At 32.5% G+C, this 18,317-nt stretch overlaps 2 protein-coding genes across 2 annotated transcripts; one reads left to right on the forward strand and one right to left on the reverse strand.

Moving 5' to 3' along the window:
• The first annotated feature begins 3,164 nt into the window (after nt 1–3,164).
• LOC140813448 (vacuolar-sorting receptor 3-like) lies at nt 3,165–9,468 on the forward strand. Its single transcript, XM_073171912.1, has 12 exons — nt 3,165–3,751; nt 4,609–5,301; nt 5,401–5,489; nt 5,604–5,673; nt 5,749–5,832; nt 5,959–6,035; nt 6,112–6,193; nt 6,571–6,653; nt 6,750–6,816; nt 8,089–8,217; nt 8,309–8,418; nt 9,054–9,468. Exons 1-12 carry the CDS (start codon nt 3,442–3,444, stop codon nt 9,150–9,152), a joined length of 1,893 nt encoding a protein of 630 aa, XP_073028013.1. The 5' UTR covers nt 3,165–3,441; the 3' UTR covers nt 9,153–9,468.
• A 211-nt stretch (nt 9,469–9,679) lies between these two features.
• LOC140813447 (uncharacterized) lies at nt 9,680–11,977 on the reverse strand. Its single transcript, XM_073171911.1, is given in 7 exon segments — nt 9,680–9,810; nt 10,565–10,630; nt 10,723–10,788; nt 10,883–10,972; nt 10,974–11,153; nt 11,239–11,421; nt 11,424–11,977. Coding segments are annotated over 7 exon segments (1,125 nt in total). The 5' UTR covers nt 11,862–11,977; the 3' UTR covers nt 9,680–9,708.
• Between the last annotated feature and the right edge of the window lie 6,340 nt (nt 11,978–18,317).

Consider the following 18,317-nt stretch of genomic DNA (forward strand, 5'->3'; position numbering starts at 1 on the left):
GTTGGCTTATTAATAGACAATCTTCAACATTCGGATCTGAAACGCTATAAATGAACCTTACCAAGACCATAAATGTAATCATACAACTTTGCCATTTGTTTATCGTTTTAGTCCAGAAAAGCTAGGCAGTACTTAATATTTTACACTCACTGTCAGAATAAATTCCTAAACTGGTATACTAAATATTCCTGAACGTTTGATTTCCTGAATAAATGTTTCATTAAAAAAGGTGAAAAATATGATATCATAAATGATCATTTACATATTTAGTAGTATGAGAATGATCAAAAATACTTTTTCATTCAACTCGGTAAACCTTGATTAACTATCATATGCATGCAAGTGATATGCTGAACTTATCCGCTACTGAATTTCTCAAAGTACCGAATTTTAATAATCCTGAGTTAATTTACTAAGACGAGCATATCACCAAAAAATTAAATGTTCGAACAATACCTTAACTAAATACAAAATCGCCTCTTCCTAAAATACCTGACTAAAGTCCTTATTGCATGGTGAAGCCATGGAACAAGGTGAGCAAAAGAAGGAAACAAACATGATAGATTAAATTATAGAATACAACCAATTATAAATTTCATGATCATTATCAAGTGGACAACAATTTGTCACATCCATTTGACTTCAATTTCTAGTTCATTTGATTAAATTTTCCATGTGATTGAGGACAGAAGAACCAACAGCTACAATCAGTAGTATTTCCTCCTCTGACTAATCCATGGGATCTGCAAAATGCTCCGAACAGAAGATGTCCCGCACGCTGTTGGCAAACACTCAGGCAAGAGTGAACACTCAATAATGTTCAGGCAAACCTGTCTTGGCTGGTCACCCTGAGATCCTGTATTTTTGTGGAAAAAATTGATAAGATATTAACACTGTAAAACACAAAATTCAAATATATTATTGTTCTGTAGCACGCGACTGTGTCATTAAAATTTTTTGAGTTTGATAATTTTTGTGTCAAAAATATATTTTATTTTATTAAGATATGATACTTATAGACTAGTGATCAGATAACATTTACTGAGATAGTTTGAATTTTTAGATAAATCAAAAATAAAATTTTAGAAAAAATCGAAAAAAGATAAAGAAATGTACAAAAACTATTAATAAACTCACACCAGAAAAGTTAACTAACAAATATTATGAAATGCAAAACTTTAAAGAAACTTTGGTTTCCACATTACTGAAATTTAATATATAGGGATTTGTATAGATACAATTTTAAAAATATACTGAAATTTAATATATAGGGATTTATATAAAAAGTTAGATAAATGTTAACGTTAAAATAAATATATAGGGATTTGTATAGATACAATTTTAAAAATAGTCGTTTATATTAAAATGCATATGAGGCAGTTTGATGATCTAAAATAGTTACGTATAACAGTTCATATAACTATAAAATTTTCAAAAATATAAACTTCACTGTCATAAAATAGTTCGATTCACTCCCAGAGAAAACTTCAGAAGTTTGTCTGCACTTATCATGTTGGCATTTCAACATTTTTTTGGTCCAGAATTATCAACGGAGGATCAGAGATGATAACTGGTCGAATTTGGATAGAGTTTCATATCATCTATCTTCATTCTCATTTATTACATTTATATTCATTTTCTTGGATTCAATTTCATCATCATAGTATCTATATGAGAATTAGATATTAATATCCTACTCAAATATCATATTGTTACTAATAATTACATTTTATATAATTCAAATAAATTTTAAAAATAGTCGTTTATATTAAAATGCATATGTGGCAGTTTGATGATCTAAAATAGTTACGTATAACCGTTCATATAACTATAAAATTTTCAAAAATATAAACTTCACTGTCATAAAATAATTCGATTTACTCCGAGAGAAAACTTCAGAAGTTTGTCTGCACTTATCATGTTGGCATTTCAACATTTGTTTGGTCCAGAATTATCAACGGAGGATCAGAGATGATAACTGGTCGAATTTGGATAGAGTTTCATATCATCTATCTTCATTTTCATTTATTACATTCATCTTCATTTTCTTCGTGCATTCATTTCATCATTGTAGTATCCATATGAGAATTGTATATTAATACCCTACTCAAATATCATTTTATCAAATTTGAATTATTTCGAATAAATTATGAATATTTACTAAATTATTGATAATAAAAAAAATCTAAAATTTAAAAATTAACCATTATAAAAAAATAACAAATATAATAAAATATTTATCCAAACATCATTATCCAACAAAAATAACATTAAATATATACTAATAATTTTTTCCACTCCATTATATATATCTATATATATATATATATATATATACGAAACAATAATATATAAAAAATATTTAGCAAAAAAATAATAATAATAAATTTCTAGTAAAAGTGACACCAATTGCCACGTGAATAATGTGAAATTAAATAAATGATATAGAAAAAAAAATTAAATGGAGAGGCTAAGAGATATACACAAAATTAATATGACTTTGACTTCCAAGTCCAACCACCTCAGCGAATATATACATATAATAATGCTAAAAGTCCAAATAATATATCGTTACAGCGATATTTACAACTGTTATATAGCAAGATTTTATTGTTATATCGGGAGATTTTGTATTAAATATATAATGAGATTTTCACAAATTGAATTTTTATATTAATTTTTTGTACTATACAAATTGATATACATATATAGACGTACATAAAACATCTATATATATATATATCAATAAAAATAATATATTAATGGAAAATTTTCTTTTATAGTAAATGCCAATTAAGTGTATCCACACACACATATATAGAGGCATTCTCACACGTGGAACATGTCTTCACAACAAAATCCTGGACCATATATGTAAAAATAAATTTAGTTCGCTTTTTTTAAAAAAAAAAATTAAAAAAATATAGATGGTTGTATATATGTTTTTAATAACACAAAGATCGGTGAGATTATTTTACGTATCAATTTTATGAGACATATTTTCAATCTGACTCGATTCATGAAAATATGTCTATCAGTTCATACTAAAAATTTAATTTTTTATTATTATAAATATACATCAAATTGATATATTTTATCAAAATAGATTAATTAGATCGTCAATAAAAATATATCTATTAATAAGCTAAAATGGAAACATTTGAGGTAGAGGGGTTTGCAAGTTACTGCGCTTGGGGAGACATAATTCGGTGACAAAGTTCAAACTGTAAAAATCTAACCTTTTCGCAGTTTTCCAATTCAGATTTGCATAGTTTTCAAGCTCCACAACCGACATCTCACGCACTGATTACACTTTCAGTGCGTGTGTTCCTGACGATTGATTGCAGGAGCTCCGGAGAAGTGAGCACAAAACCCTCCAATCTTTTGACAGATAATTTAACAAATTGCAGGTTTTATTGCTTCTTCTGGAATTCTTGGCAAATGGGTTGTTCCGGAAGATCAAGAAGCGCAGTCTTCCTTGGGTTTTTGCTTCTAGTTTTGACGGAATTGGTTGTGGGTCCGTTCGTGGTGGAGAAGAATAGCTTGAGGGTGACGTCACCCGAGGACTTAAAGGGTACTTTCGACAGTGCGATCGGCAACTTTGGGATTCCGCAGTATGGTGGTAGCATGGCTGGAACTGTGGTGTATTCGAAGGACAATAAGGATGGGTGCAAACCGTTTGGAGATTCTGGGGTTTCTTTCAAGGCCAAGCCTGGAGCTTTACCTACCTTTGTTCTTGTTGATCGTGGAGGTGCATGCGGTTTTAGAGATTCCCGTTTTGTGAATTTTGTTAATCTGAGCTTAAATTTGATAATTTCTAAAATACTCTCTGGGTATGATTCGTTTTATGTGAATTATTGCGTGATGTGGTTATGGGTTGAGGTTTAATGTGTTTTTTTTTCCATTTTATGCTTAGTTGGCTACATGGTGGTTGGATTAGGAGCTGTTCTATTTTTGGGTTGAGATATATTTTTTCCCTTTTTTGAATCAGTGAGACTTCTCTCCTGTGATAGTGTTGGCCTATTTATGGCAAAAACTTAATGGTTGTCAAATTTCAGGTGTGAGTACTGTCACAGTCTGCCTCTTGTGTTTCATGTTACAAACAAACAAGTTTGTTCCACCATTTCATTGGAGTTTCATATGTGTGCTTATTCGTGAGATTTTTTAGGACAAGGATATCCTCTCAGCCCTTGAATTAGTCATTTAGTTGACAAAATGTGATTTGCTTTACTAATTTAGTTTAAGCCGTTGAAATGAACAGTTTGTCTGAGTTGACCCACATTTCTGTGTTAATTGTGAAACATAAATTTTAGAAGCTCTTTCTGAAACATTTCCTCTATAAATTTTGTTGAATAAGGTTCTATGGGTAGTGTATGCCTTTTTATCCATTTGTTCGTAAATTTGATTTTTTTTTTTTTTGTTTTCAAGTTGGTTTTGTTTGTTGGTTAAGTTGACTGTTGCTTTTAGATTGAACCAAACTTCTTAGTAATAGTAAATACCTGTAATTTGCTGCCAAGTTCCCTTGCCTTAGAAATATTAATGTTGTTATATATGTTTCTATGTGACATAATTTTCACAAATTTTTAATAAATATCTATTGCACCGCAGAATGTTTTTTTGCTTTAAAGGTTTGGAATGCTCAAAATTCCGGCGCAGCGGCAGTTCTAGTTGCTGATGATGTTGATGAACCATTGATAACTATGGACTCACCTGAAGAAGATGTTGCGTCTGGAAAATATATTGAGAATATAACAATACCATCTGCATTGATCAGTAAAAATTTTGGTGAAAGGTTAAAGACAGCAATCAATGGCGGTGACATGGTGAACCTGAATCTTGATTGGAGAGAAGCTGTTCCACATCCAGATGATCGAGTTGAATATGAATTGTGGAGTAACAGCAATGATGAATGTGGGGTTAAATGTGACATGTTGATGGAATTTGTAAAAGATTTTAAAGGCGCAGCTCAAATTCTCGAGAAAGGTGGTTATACTCAATTTACACCTCATTTTATTACTTGGTACTGTCCTCAGGCATTCACTATAAGCAAACAATGCAAGTCTCAATGCATCAACCACGGACGATATTGTGCTCCAGACCCCGAAGAAGATTTTAGCTCTGGTTATGATGGAAAAGATGTCGTTCTCGAAAACTTGAGACAGTTATGTGTATTTAAAGTGGCAAAAGAGGCCAAAAAGTCGTGGATCTGGTGGGATTATGTTACTGATTTCCAAATTAGATGCCCCATGAAGGAGAAGAAATACAATAAAGAATGTGCTGACGGTGTTATCAAATCATTAGGTAACCTTTCATGTTTTTTATTGTAACGTGTTTCGCATGTTTTTTATTGTAACGTGTTTCGGTCTGGCATTATTCTGATCATTTTGGTTGGCGTATCAGGGCTTGATCCGAAAAACATTGAAAAATGCATGGGTAACCCTGATGATGATTCAGACAATCCTGTTTTGAAAGAGGAGCAGGATGCTCAAGTGAGTTTTGTAATCAAGTTTTTGAATCATTGCGAATTGATGTTCAGTTTGTTCTTGTTACGTTTCTATGAGATTACACTCGTGTAAAATGTCTGAAAAGTAATTTATCTGCAGGTTGGGAAAGGATCTCGTGGTGATGTAACCATATTGCCTACAGTAGTTGTGAATAATCGGCAATATCGAGGTCAGTTTTTTTTTTCTCCTGTCATAGGGTTTATAAAACAGACTAAATGCTAGTCTTTAATGAGTTTGCTTTCAGGTAAATTGGAGAAAGGTGCCGTGTTAAAAGCTATATGCTCAGGTTTTGAGGAAACTACTGAACCTTCCGTTTGTTTGAGTGGCGGTAAGTTATTATTATTATAAGTATTTTTAATATGGCGATAAGTTATTTATAGAGTTAATCCAAATGATGGGTACATGATTAATACAATCATGCATTAGAGGAGAGTTTCTACTTTCTTGACTGCAGATGTGGAAACAAATGAATGCTTGGAAAATAATGGTGGCTGCTGGCAGGACAAGGCTGCTAACCTTACGGCTTGCAAGGTGTTTCAGTATAATTTTAAGATTTTTACCTCCAGCTTGTATTGACTTTTGAAAGTATTTGTGTTTGTGGATTTAGGATACATTTCGAGGAAGAGTGTGTGAATGCCCTGTGGTTAACGGCGTGAAGTTTAAGGGAGATGGTTACAGCTCTTGCACTGGTTTGTAAATAAATTTGATTTTGTCATTTGAATATAGCAAGTAGTGTCTATCACTTTATCAGAAAATCAGTGATCGAAGTAGCCATTTGCGCGTGCGCACACACAAAAATCATTTGATGTATCTACTATATTTGAAACTTCTCAAGCTTTATGGGAAATTCTCCACGAAGTGTGTCCCATGTTATGTTTTATGTTAACTTCTGGTGCAGCTGAAATAGGTAAAAATTGTTTCTGAGTGCTGAATAATAGATGTTGAACATAGTAGCTCCAAATATGGACCCCATGACATTTGATTCACAGGATGTAATTGATCACTTATATAAACATTGCAACTTAATTTGTTGGATTTTTTGAATGTAATTATTTTTCATATGCAGCAACTGGTCCTGGGCGATGCCAAATCAGCCATGGAGGATGTTGGCACGAAAACAGAAATGGAATCGCTTTTTCAGCTTGTGTGGTTGGTGATTCGTTCAATTTTGTCTCAGTCTTTTTTCTGATCAAATATATGGATGTGATATAATATTTTATATGAATAAATATATTTTGCCAATAGGATTATGAAGAAGGGAAGTGCATTTGTCCACCTGGATTTAAAGGAGACGGTGTTAAAAGTTGTGACGGTAGAAAACATTACGCATCACTCTTTTATATCCTACATTTTTACCAGAATATTATTTCCTTTTCATTACTTGTCAAGCCATTGACCAAGTTCTTCTCTTAGCTGGATACTTCGCCATTGAGCGTTACTCTTAAGTTTAGTTACCATACCCAATGGCTGACTTAAAATGATATTGACGCTACACTTGTTGGTTGTTACACTATCAATCTTTCTTTCATGAATGGGTGAATCTACAGCACGTAATACAAGTTCACAATACTAAATTACAACAAAAATTTACTGGTAGAAAACATGTATGTTTATTCTAGCAGTATTTTTTATTATATTACAATATTAACTCTTTATTCATTAGACTCTGTAAAATCCTTTTTCGAAGCATCCACATTAATGAATACAAGTTCACAATACTAAATTACAACAAAAATTTACTGGTAGAAAACATGTATGTTTATTCTAGCAGTATTTTTTATTATATTACAATATTAACTCTTTATTCATTAGACTCTGTAAAATCCTTTTTCGAAGCATCCACATTAATGCCTTGCTAATATCATAATTATTCCATGTTTTGAGTACAAACCGATGTCTTAAGTAAAGTTTTGATGGTGCTGTCCAATCTTGACTTAAATCTTGTTCAACAGAGCCACCCATGATCGAAAAATTTTCATTTTGTATGTCAAATGTTTCCCTTGCTTCTTGCAGTTTGAGGTTCATTGTATCAACATGTTTTGCGAAGTCGTCAAACGTTTTTCTTGTACAGTTTTTTTATTTAACTTGAACTCATTGCCTTGACAATTATTGTTGATAATAGTGATATTGTTTAATATTGTCGGGTTGCAACAATTACCTACCTTCACTGAACTTTGTTGTTATGCGATACAGTGATCTGAATGTGGCACTTGAATTGTAGTTAAAAGGTTCGAGTTATATTGTTAATACCATCTTTAGATTTTGGTAGAGGCGTAGAGCTGAAGGTGTTGGATATTACGAGTTGCATCAAAGTCAATGTCATTTATCATATTCCCATTAACAGCAAGTTGATGTGGAACAACAATTGCTTTTAGATTACTGTATGGCTGCCTATGTGGCACAAGGATCGAAACTAGATGTTCTGATTTTTGAGTTTCATGTTACCACCAATTATTACTTCGTTGCAGGGACATGAGCTCGATTTTTCAAATAGTGTGTAACCAAATGAGGAGTTGGATTCTTGTGCGATTATATGTTGTTCCTAGTTTGATGTTTGCTCTTGCATTATTTTCTGATTCTACAGATATTGACGAATGTAAGGAGAAGAAAGCCTGTCAATGCCCTGAATGCAGCTGCAAGAATACGTGGGGCAGTTATGATTGCACTTGTAGCGGGGACTTATTATATATGTGGGACCATGATACTTGCATAAGTTAGTTCATCGCAAATTCTTGTTACTCTGTATGTATTTGGTCTCCTTTCGTAGTCTTCGAGTAATTTTATTCTCTTTTTTTTTTTTGCAGGCAAAAGGGCTACTGAGGTGAAGTCTTCTTGGGTGGCTGTTTGGGTTGTTTTGATTGGATTGGCTATCGCTTGTGGTGGGGCATATCTCGTGTACAGACATAGATTGAGGGTAAGTTTCTATGCATACATGTGCATGAATGCTTGTCCTAGCAATCTGGCACACATTGACATTTTTGTTGAATATCTTTGGCTATACTCGGTTTTTTTTTTGGGAAAATAATCTCGGGAACTTTTTTAAAATGAATTGGAGAAAGTTAAATTTGATTTTGTTCTTTACTGACGTAATATCATGTTACAAAAGAATATACCCTGTTATTTAGTTTTTCAATATTATATGCATGTTATCTGAAATTTTAAAATATATTATGTTGGTTTGAGAGACAATATTCAGCTTTATCTGTCCCAAGATCTATTGATTTTTTACTATAAACATGGTATATTATCAAGATAGGGTATAGCCTTGCTAAAATAAAATTAAGTGAATGAAATAATTTGATGAAAATAGCATGGCGTGGGATGTGGTTGTGTTTGAGCCAACTCCGCCCGAGCTGTTTTGCGATACTTAACATCGAACCTTTATCCATACCTAGCCTTCAAAATAAATCTAAAGCTCCTTAACATATTACTTTATCAATTCTAATGTATATTTTGTGGTTCCATCATCAATTCCAGCATATTTCCTTACCATCTTGGCACTATTGTGTAAAATCTTTGTTGTCTTGATTTCTTTTTCCGTGGTTGCAGTCATATATGGACTCGGAGATAAGGGCTATCATGGCACAATACATGCCTCTAGATAGTCAACATGAAGTTCCAAATCACTCGCACGAAGATCATGCTTAAAGATCAAAGCTCGACCCTAGTGCTTCACAAGGGTGGCGTAACCGAGTCGGGATTGTGTCAAAGGAATTTGAGAAAAGGTTTGGTTGAAAGAATATACACTCTCTACGTATATTTTCAGTCGTGACTCTCTGTATCTCGAATGTAGCTAGAGTTGAACTTTGTTCGTGTGGGCGAAACTCTGTATTTAAATAATTGTTGTTATCTGTGAATGATGTGAAAGTACATGCCCTCTGTGTCACATGGAACTTTTTTCCTTTCCATGTAATAATATGATTTGGGATGTTTTTAGAATGTCCGATGTTTCGGTTTTGCAGACCACGTTGGGGGTTTACAATCTTATTTTCTTGACATTTTTCTAACACCAAATGCAAGTATGGGTGTGTTTTAAAAAGAAAAAATGGTGTCGGGTAGACACTATGAATACAATGTTCTTCTAACTATTTTATTTAATTAAATGTCAACAAAAAAAATAAATGTGTATTTATGTATCATGTGATATTTATTCACAAAAAAAATCAATCGAATTAACTCGTCGTCGTCTTGGTCATAGTCAGAATTAGGATTGCGTTTTCGGGTATGGGATTTTGAGATCGAGCCCGATGTCCATTCCATTGTAGGCAATTGGAGCGTACATCCATAGATCATCAGAGCTCAAAAGCTGCATGATATTAACACATTAATCAAGATTTGGAAATCCACAAGCAACTCTAGCTCCAAAAGATTCGATTTGAAGACACAAAAAGTTTGATTTCAAAAATTCTAGACAAGAAAATAATGGACTAAATGACTATGTTTGGGGTGTGATAATTGCACTTGTAAAGTCGAGCGATCGAAACATGACATTTGAGTTGTTATACAATTTAAAATATTTGAATTGCACCGCTATTACCAGCTATGATTTTTTAGTGAAACGACAAACAGTCGGTCTATAATTGATATCAAAGTCAATGTCACGTGTTTGATTCTTATGTATCTCATATATTGTGCGGAGTACGATTTATTATGAGATAGATTGTTGGGGTGCAATAACTACAAAGTGTGGTGTTTGAATTATTGTACGATTTAAAAGATTTGCGATACACATTTAACACCAGCTATAGCTTTTGGTAAAAAGACAAACGTTCGATCCTATGTACTAAAGTTATATCGACACCACAGGAGGTAAAGGTTCTGAATGTATGAAGTGATTTGACATGGTTCCGGAAAAGAAGGGGAGGAAAGGGTTCTTCTCTAACCAATTCAGTCATGGAACCAAAGGAAAACCATAATGGTAAGCGTGACTTTTGCAGGTTCCCATCTTATTGATTTCTTAAATTAAAATACAGGTTTCTTTCATGCTTACATTACTTTAGATCTGCATGCCAAATTGTACACATCTCCCTAACTCTCATTTCCAGTAGAACAATTCTTACCTTAATCTGAAGTTGCAAAAATTTTACATATTGGACAGCCTCTTCAAGCATTGTGCTGATGTCTACCTATCAAAACCAAGGATGGTCATCACTCATCAGATTCCCCTTCCAAATTACACGTAAAAATTATAAGGGCGACCCGATTCAACCGAGCTTACCTTGGTTCCACTAGGGACAAGGCCCTGCAAGATTCTCAATCTCTGCTTTATACTCTCTCTTCTTTTCTTCAAAATTGTGAAAAGATTATCATTAGCAAAACATATGATTGGATTATGATCTAAATATGCTAAATTATTATGATTCTTTGAAGATAATTACCCTAGCATAGAGGCTCTGAGGATCAGTTGCTGAACCCCTACTGGCTGGTGTCTTTCCAGTTTGAGTTTTGAACTCGATCACACTTTGGGAGTGAAGTTGAAGTCACCCCATGAGTATGCTCAAGCGGGGCAATGGACCTATCCTCCGAGCAGCAGCTGTTAGCGCGCCGCTTTAAAGTTGCAGTACTGGTATTATCATTGTAGTTGTTTTCATGATGATTGTCGTCTAGCTTTGGGAACTTCTTGAATTTTATGCTCCTGTTACTTTGATCCTGAATGGCATGAGGAGACATATAAGAAATCGGTAGTTTTAATCCAATCACTCATCAGATGAAAAATGTGACAAATAAAACCTACTTCTGTTCTTGCTTCTCCAGGAAGTCGTGACCTTTTCTTGCACATCTCTGAAGGGACACCGAGTTTATCTTCACTAATCGGTTCCGGCACCGGTGTTTCATGCACCATTCCTAGCTGCAAGTTGTTCCCTTCAAGAACATCACCGGGTACTTTCTCATTAGACATTAAACTGTCGTTACTGATACCTCCCGGTCTAAGACGCCGTCAGCTTCCATCACATTGTTAGAAAGAAAACAAACTCGGGAGCCATTGTTCTTAGTCTCCGTCATAGAATAATCCATGGACATCAAACTGTTGTCGGACACAAAAAATTGTTGAGAGGCACAGGAGTAGTAATTGTCATGACTTATAGAGGGGAAAAAGATAGCAGTGTCTTTGTTATAATTAGTATTCCCTATTGAAAAAGAATGTGTGATAGCATTTTCGTGTGATGAGTACATCGTACTTTCATCAACCTCAACCGATTCGTCGTTGCAGTCGGGAGCAGGCGAAACAAAACTACTTGGCATCTCGTTTGGAAGCGAACAGTTACCAAGCAATTGTGCCACAAAATCCGCCTCCTCACAGCAGAGTCCATTGAAGGAGCTCCATTGCCCTTCAGAAATTGCTCCAATGGTTTCCATATTCTATTAAGAATTGGAAGTTCAACAGGAAGGTTTTTATTTATTTTTGTAATGGAAAGATGTTGGGGAGTATCGGGAATAGGGATGGAATATTTATACTGTTAGCTACTGATAACTCATGGATACGCCAACTACCCCTGATTCATTCCTAGTCCAAATAGAAGACAACGGTTCGGATGTATAACTGATATATTAACTATATTACTTTTCCTCAGTCTCTGACTTGAGCGTCCGAGGACGCTACGTCGGGACATCCTCCTGACCCCTTCTAACAGTATTCTTCATGATTTCAGGCTCAGGACAAATCTCGAAACCTGCCTCTGAACTAGTGATACTTGTTGGAATCGGATCCTAAATTTTCCATGAGCATTAGCTATGATGATAAAATAATAATTATTGGCAAAACGTATCAAACATTTTAAAAATAACAAGAACACAAGCTGGATAATTATATAACTAATATACGACCAAGTGAAAGCAATAACTAAGAAGATTTTATGCAACCATTCAACCCTCATAGATATTCCAATCAATTATAACATAAATTTTTCTCTATATGATGAGAATTTTTCATACACCAGAAACAGTCCCCATATAACTACAGATAGGGAATCTTACCTGGCAATTGAGAGAGCTAGCAAGAGGATAATAATTAAAGAGCTATACATGGAGTCATAATAACAACATCTAAAAAATGTATTTGAGGAAATTTCTGTGGCATCCTTGAGACTATCTGGAACAGTGCAGCAGACATAATCTTTTATAATTTGGCTCCTTGTCCCCGATGCTCCAGAAGTTAAAAAGTATCTAAAACAGGAAATTCTCGGGTTAAGGTCGAACTTCATCGATGATCTTTGATTGTAGAGAATTGATGATTTCATAATCAGGTGAAATCAGATCACAGTCATATGGATTGCTGAATGAATATAGCAATGTTTCCATCCTATTTTCCAGCATAAGTAAGACTGTTAAACATGCTGAAAACATTTTACAATGTCAATTGTGATAATTTGTTTAATGATCAACATTACATGGTTCGTTGTCGCGGTCGTGGAGATCGGAACGGATGCTACCGTTCCAGTTATAATGAAGTTTCGCGGAACAGTCGCGGAACGGGTATTTTTAAAAAATATTATAAATATATAAAAATTAAAAATTTTGAAAAAATATTTAGAAATATGAAAATTAAAATAAATATCATTTAAATAGATTATTTGATGTAAATAAGAAATTAAAATATTTTTAAAATTTTATTAACAATTTATTGAACACAATTTATATCGTCATTATATTTAAAATATTCTCGACCATATCAAAAATTAAATATACTATTAAAAATTATTTGTATTTAATTAATTAAAACTTTAAAATATTTTCGATTGGATATATATAAGTTCGCACAAATTTGAATCAATTTAGAGTGATGGACTAATAATAAGCATCAAATCTTATATAAAGTGATGTTACAAGAAGAAGACTCAAGATTCACCATCTCACATCAACCGATGTGCTTTGCTTTCCAAGGTTCCTAGTGAAATTAATATTAAGCTTATTAAATTACTCATATCATATGATAATAAAATAACAATGAGAAATGAAATATAAGTTGATGAAAACAAACATTTATATACAAGCCATCAACCTACAAATCCCTTCCGTTCCGTTCCGTGCCGTTCCGCGTGTCCCGTTCCGTTCCGCCGTTAAATCCCCGATTTCGGTATATGAAACGCTGATACAAGCCATCAACCTACACACCCCGGAACCTCGTCAAGGTTGCATCCGTTCCGGAATGCCCATTCCGACTATTCTGTTCCCATTCCGGCGAACCATTCAACAATTTATCTTGAACATTGGTAATGATAGGAAAAACCTTGATTCAGATTCATTTTTTAAATCTATTTATTCAACATGCAAAGAAAATAACAATGAATCTTTGGACTTGATTTTTTCTTTTTTCCACCTTACACATAGTAGTGATTTTATGATAGCACAACATTCGTCTGAATGGAATCACTAGTGCCTCACCAGTATGAATTATAAGGTCTGGATATATATAACAGAATCTCACATGATAGATCTGTGAAATTATGTAACAAAATCAAATATAAATCAATATTCCCTCTGAGAAAGAGGGAGGAAATAACAACAAATAATCTTAAGAATCTGTCAGCTACGTGGGAACAGTTGAAAATGAGAGAAAATTACATGCATATAAAATTCTTAAGAAATTATTATTACAGAATCCAATAGCTAGACATCAGAATAATAAAGAACTAAGTCATAAATAGTTACTAAATAAAGATACATGACAGAAGAAATCACACGTACTAGCCACACAAGCTGCTGGCATAAATTAATATATAGCTCATATTTTACCAACCAACTTCTTTATGAGAATATTAAGATCCATGAACTGTGAATATAATAACTTTCAAAACTTTAAAAGGAAAGTATGTCCAAAGTACAAATAATATATTATCATAAAATGCATATATTCCATAAATATAGAGGAAAAACTGTATTTTTTCACCATTTTCCTCAAGAAAGGTAACTACTACTATACAATAATGTGCACGTTCTAGGTAAGAAATTAACATGCACAAAGAAATCAACAACAGAGAGATTTTCTTTATGCACGAGTGTAGACTTCACAAAGCAATAACACGGCGGCACGCCGAACACTAACCATGGATTCTTTTTCTTCTTGTTTTCATGCATTGAGGAAACTAACCATGGATTCTAAATTCATCATAACGATGAAATACGTTAGTTCCAACATTCTTACAAGCATAAGCGATTCATGTAGTCTATATCTACAAACGTGCTATTTTTACCTGCAAGATGTGATGTTCCCACTATTCACAGAAATTTCCCACAAAATCTTAAACTGAAATTGCTTGCGGGTTAAATATTTTGTTTAGGTGACACTTGTCGTCATCTTTTCAAGTTAAGAAACTTGCAACTTCTGAAACACACTTTGCATAAAATCTGCTGAAATTGAAGGCATTTTACTAATAACAAAATAATTCTAATTTCACGAATTACTACACGTCCAATTGCATTGAGAAGTGGGAAAAAAGGGAGAAATGGAACGAAAGAGCGAATCTTCGGAGACCCTTTGGTGAATGTGAATATTCAGTCGGAGGATTAGGACTGGTACCTTGGAGACTGTGTAGGGGCAACCCCCCGACATTCCGGCAATATTCACGCTTTCGATTACGCGTTAAAACAACACGGAAGATCTTCCCTATAATATAAATTTTTTTCACTACTCCCTGATTTTTATAATATATATCCAGTCAAATTTCATTTGATATTTGAAGATTTGGTTGCTAAAAACATAGTATCTGGTGCTCTGTATACTTTGTACACTTAATGATCAATCTAACATAGTGTTAGGATCATCTCATATAAAAAAATACGTACACATCAGCAGATGTTGTGTTTTCAACCACAACAGAAGATCCAAATCCGAAAAAAAATTAATTTTGACGTTTAGATAAATATTGAAAATATTTTTATTTTTATTTTGTAAGCAAAACTCTAAAAATCATAAATTCTAACTTCTAGAAAAATAATTGTTTGGATATTGTAGCTTTAAAAAACAATTAAATAAGTCTAATTTTTAAAAGTGTTTTTTTATTAAAAACAAGCTGAAAGAGTTTTTGTGTTAGAATAAATGTTGAAATATATGTTTGACAAAAACTTATGTGAGATGGTCTCCTGGGTCGTATTTTGTAAGACGGATATCTTATTTGAACCATCTATTAATAAATATTATTTTTTATGTTAAAAGTATTGACTGTTTCACAGATAAAGATTCGTTAGACCATCTCATAAGAGATCTACTCAAAACGTTTTTATTTTTTCAAAATAGAAATAGAAGTAGAAACATAAACAAAAGTCAAAAACAGAAATTTTAGCTTTTAAAAATACTTTTATAAATATATGCATTATTTAAATTTAATTCAGATTTGAATCATATTAATCTGAAAATCAAGATAGTTTCTCTGCTAAAAAAATCTTAATATAAATCTGATCTTGAATATAAAATTTTTAGAATCTAGATTCGTCCATTCAGTTATGATCTTAATTCAACTTACATTTTAATAATTCTCAGACAAGGTGAAATTATTTATTCCTAATATTAATTATTTATTGGCGCACACTTTGCCATTTTATCTACCTGATAACTGATTGTCTCTGTTATTTTATGTACACTACTTAAGAAGAAATATGAATAATTTATGACAAAAATTTGTGTGAGAAAGTCTCACGGGTCGTATTTGTGAGACGGATTTATTATTTGGGTCATCCATGAAAAAATATTAATTTTTATGCTAAAAGTATTACTTTTTATTGTGAATATGGGTAGGGTTAACCCTTCTCACAGATTAGGATCCGTGAGACGGTCTCACATGAGACTCACTCATAATTTTTTTACCTAATTTCATTAGATTTTTATTTATCATATATATAATATTGAGTCTTGCATTATTTAGATTAGTATTTAATATACTACATTACATAACAATTATTAATTCACCACCTCTATAAATTATAATATTAATTTTGGCCCATTTTTTTTTCCCAAAAATACTTAGACAAAAAATTGTGTGAGACGGTCTCACGGTCGTATTTTGTGAGACAGATATCTTATTTGGGTCATCCATGAAAAAGTATTAATTTTTATGCTAAAAGTATTACTTTTTATTGTGAATATTGATAGGGTTGACCCGTCTCACAGATAAAGATTCGTGAGACTGTCTCACAAAAGACCTACTCAAATACTTATTCATATGTTATTCATTATCCCAAAAATAATTTTGTGAATAAACAAAACAAATAAACAACTCAAACTCAAAATTAGGTGGAGAAACAAAATTATAATTACACTTTACATAAATATCATTATACATGTGTTTAGTGTAATAATTGTCTTTGTGGAGTAGAGCAATCGAAACGTAATTCTTGAATTTGTTGTACGATTTAAAATTTTTGAATTGCATTGTTACCACCAACTATAAGTTTTGGTAAAATATCAAACATTATGTTGTACAATTTATATTAAAGTCAAAGTCACATGTCTTATTTTCATTAATGACAAGAAATGCAATTATTAGGAGAGAAATTATTGGGTAAAATAAATGTCTCTGTTGAGTAGAGTTATCGAAACGTGGTGCTTGAGAAATACTTTCATGTCTTATAGTCATATCAAAATTTACACACAAAAAAAATGCTTTCATCTCTTACATTCAGATGCCAAATATCAATAACCGGCTTGACTCGTGTGATGACGAATAATGATATGATAAATTTGAAAGATAAGGATATCATAGCTATTTGACAACTAAAAATTATCGTAAAATTTGAGTCAAACGTGAAAAATACAAGGATGTAAATCCAATCATTTGAGAGTGAGTCTCATGTGAGACCGTCTCACAGATCTTAATCTGTGAGACCGGTCACCCTACCCATATTCACAATAAAAAGTAATATTCTTAGCATAAAAATTAATATTTTTCATGGATGACCCAAATAAGAGATTCGTCTCACATATATGACCCGTGATATCGTCTCACACAAGTTTTTGCCATCATTTGATACCAAACTGTGAAATATATATCATGAGTATATTACAATATTATCTGGTATTTTAATTGTTAAATCGTGTAATTTAATCTATTCCTTAATTGTAACTATTTAATTATGATCCCATATTCAAGTTATTTTGCCTATGCACGATCATCATTAAATTAAAATTTGAGAAATTTAAATGTATAAAATTTTAAAAAATAAAACCATGCATAATGCACGAATAAAATACATTCATAAAAACCATTTTTTTATGGCATGTATAATTTTTTTTTTAAATAACTAGTTTGATCGGCCTGCACGTTTGGGTTAATTAATAATAATTTGGTCTTCGAGTCAGAACTATGAATATGATTAGCTCATCTACTTGGAAAAAAAACAATAAAATTATCTGCAAATAAATTATTATTTTAATGACAATATGGAGAGCCAAATTGATAATTTTTTTGAAAATATAGCAGTACAAGTTTCCAGCACAATAATTTAATACAAGGAAAAATTCATTAAAAATATGGACTTATAATGGAATCTAAATTTCAAAATAATAATATCATAATTTCCGTAGAGTAGGTCTCTTGTAAGACGGTCTCATGGATCTTTATCTGTGATACGGGTCATCTATATCGATTAAAAGTAATACTTTTAGAATAAAAATTAATACTTTTTCATGGATGACTAAAATAAGAGATAATTCTCACAAAATACGACCCGTGAGACCGCCTCACATAAGTTTTTGCTATTTTGATAAGAGAGCATTAATCTTTAGAGTGGGTCTCATTTGAGACCGTCTCACGGATCTTAATCTGTGAGACGGGTCAACCCTACCCATATTTACAATAAAAAGTAATACTTTTAGCATAA

This window comes from Primulina eburnea, chromosome 15 (assembly GCF_022965805.1).
Source record: "Primulina eburnea isolate SZY01 chromosome 15, ASM2296580v1, whole genome shotgun sequence".
Taxonomy (NCBI): domain Eukaryota; kingdom Viridiplantae; phylum Streptophyta; class Magnoliopsida; order Lamiales; family Gesneriaceae; genus Primulina; species Primulina eburnea.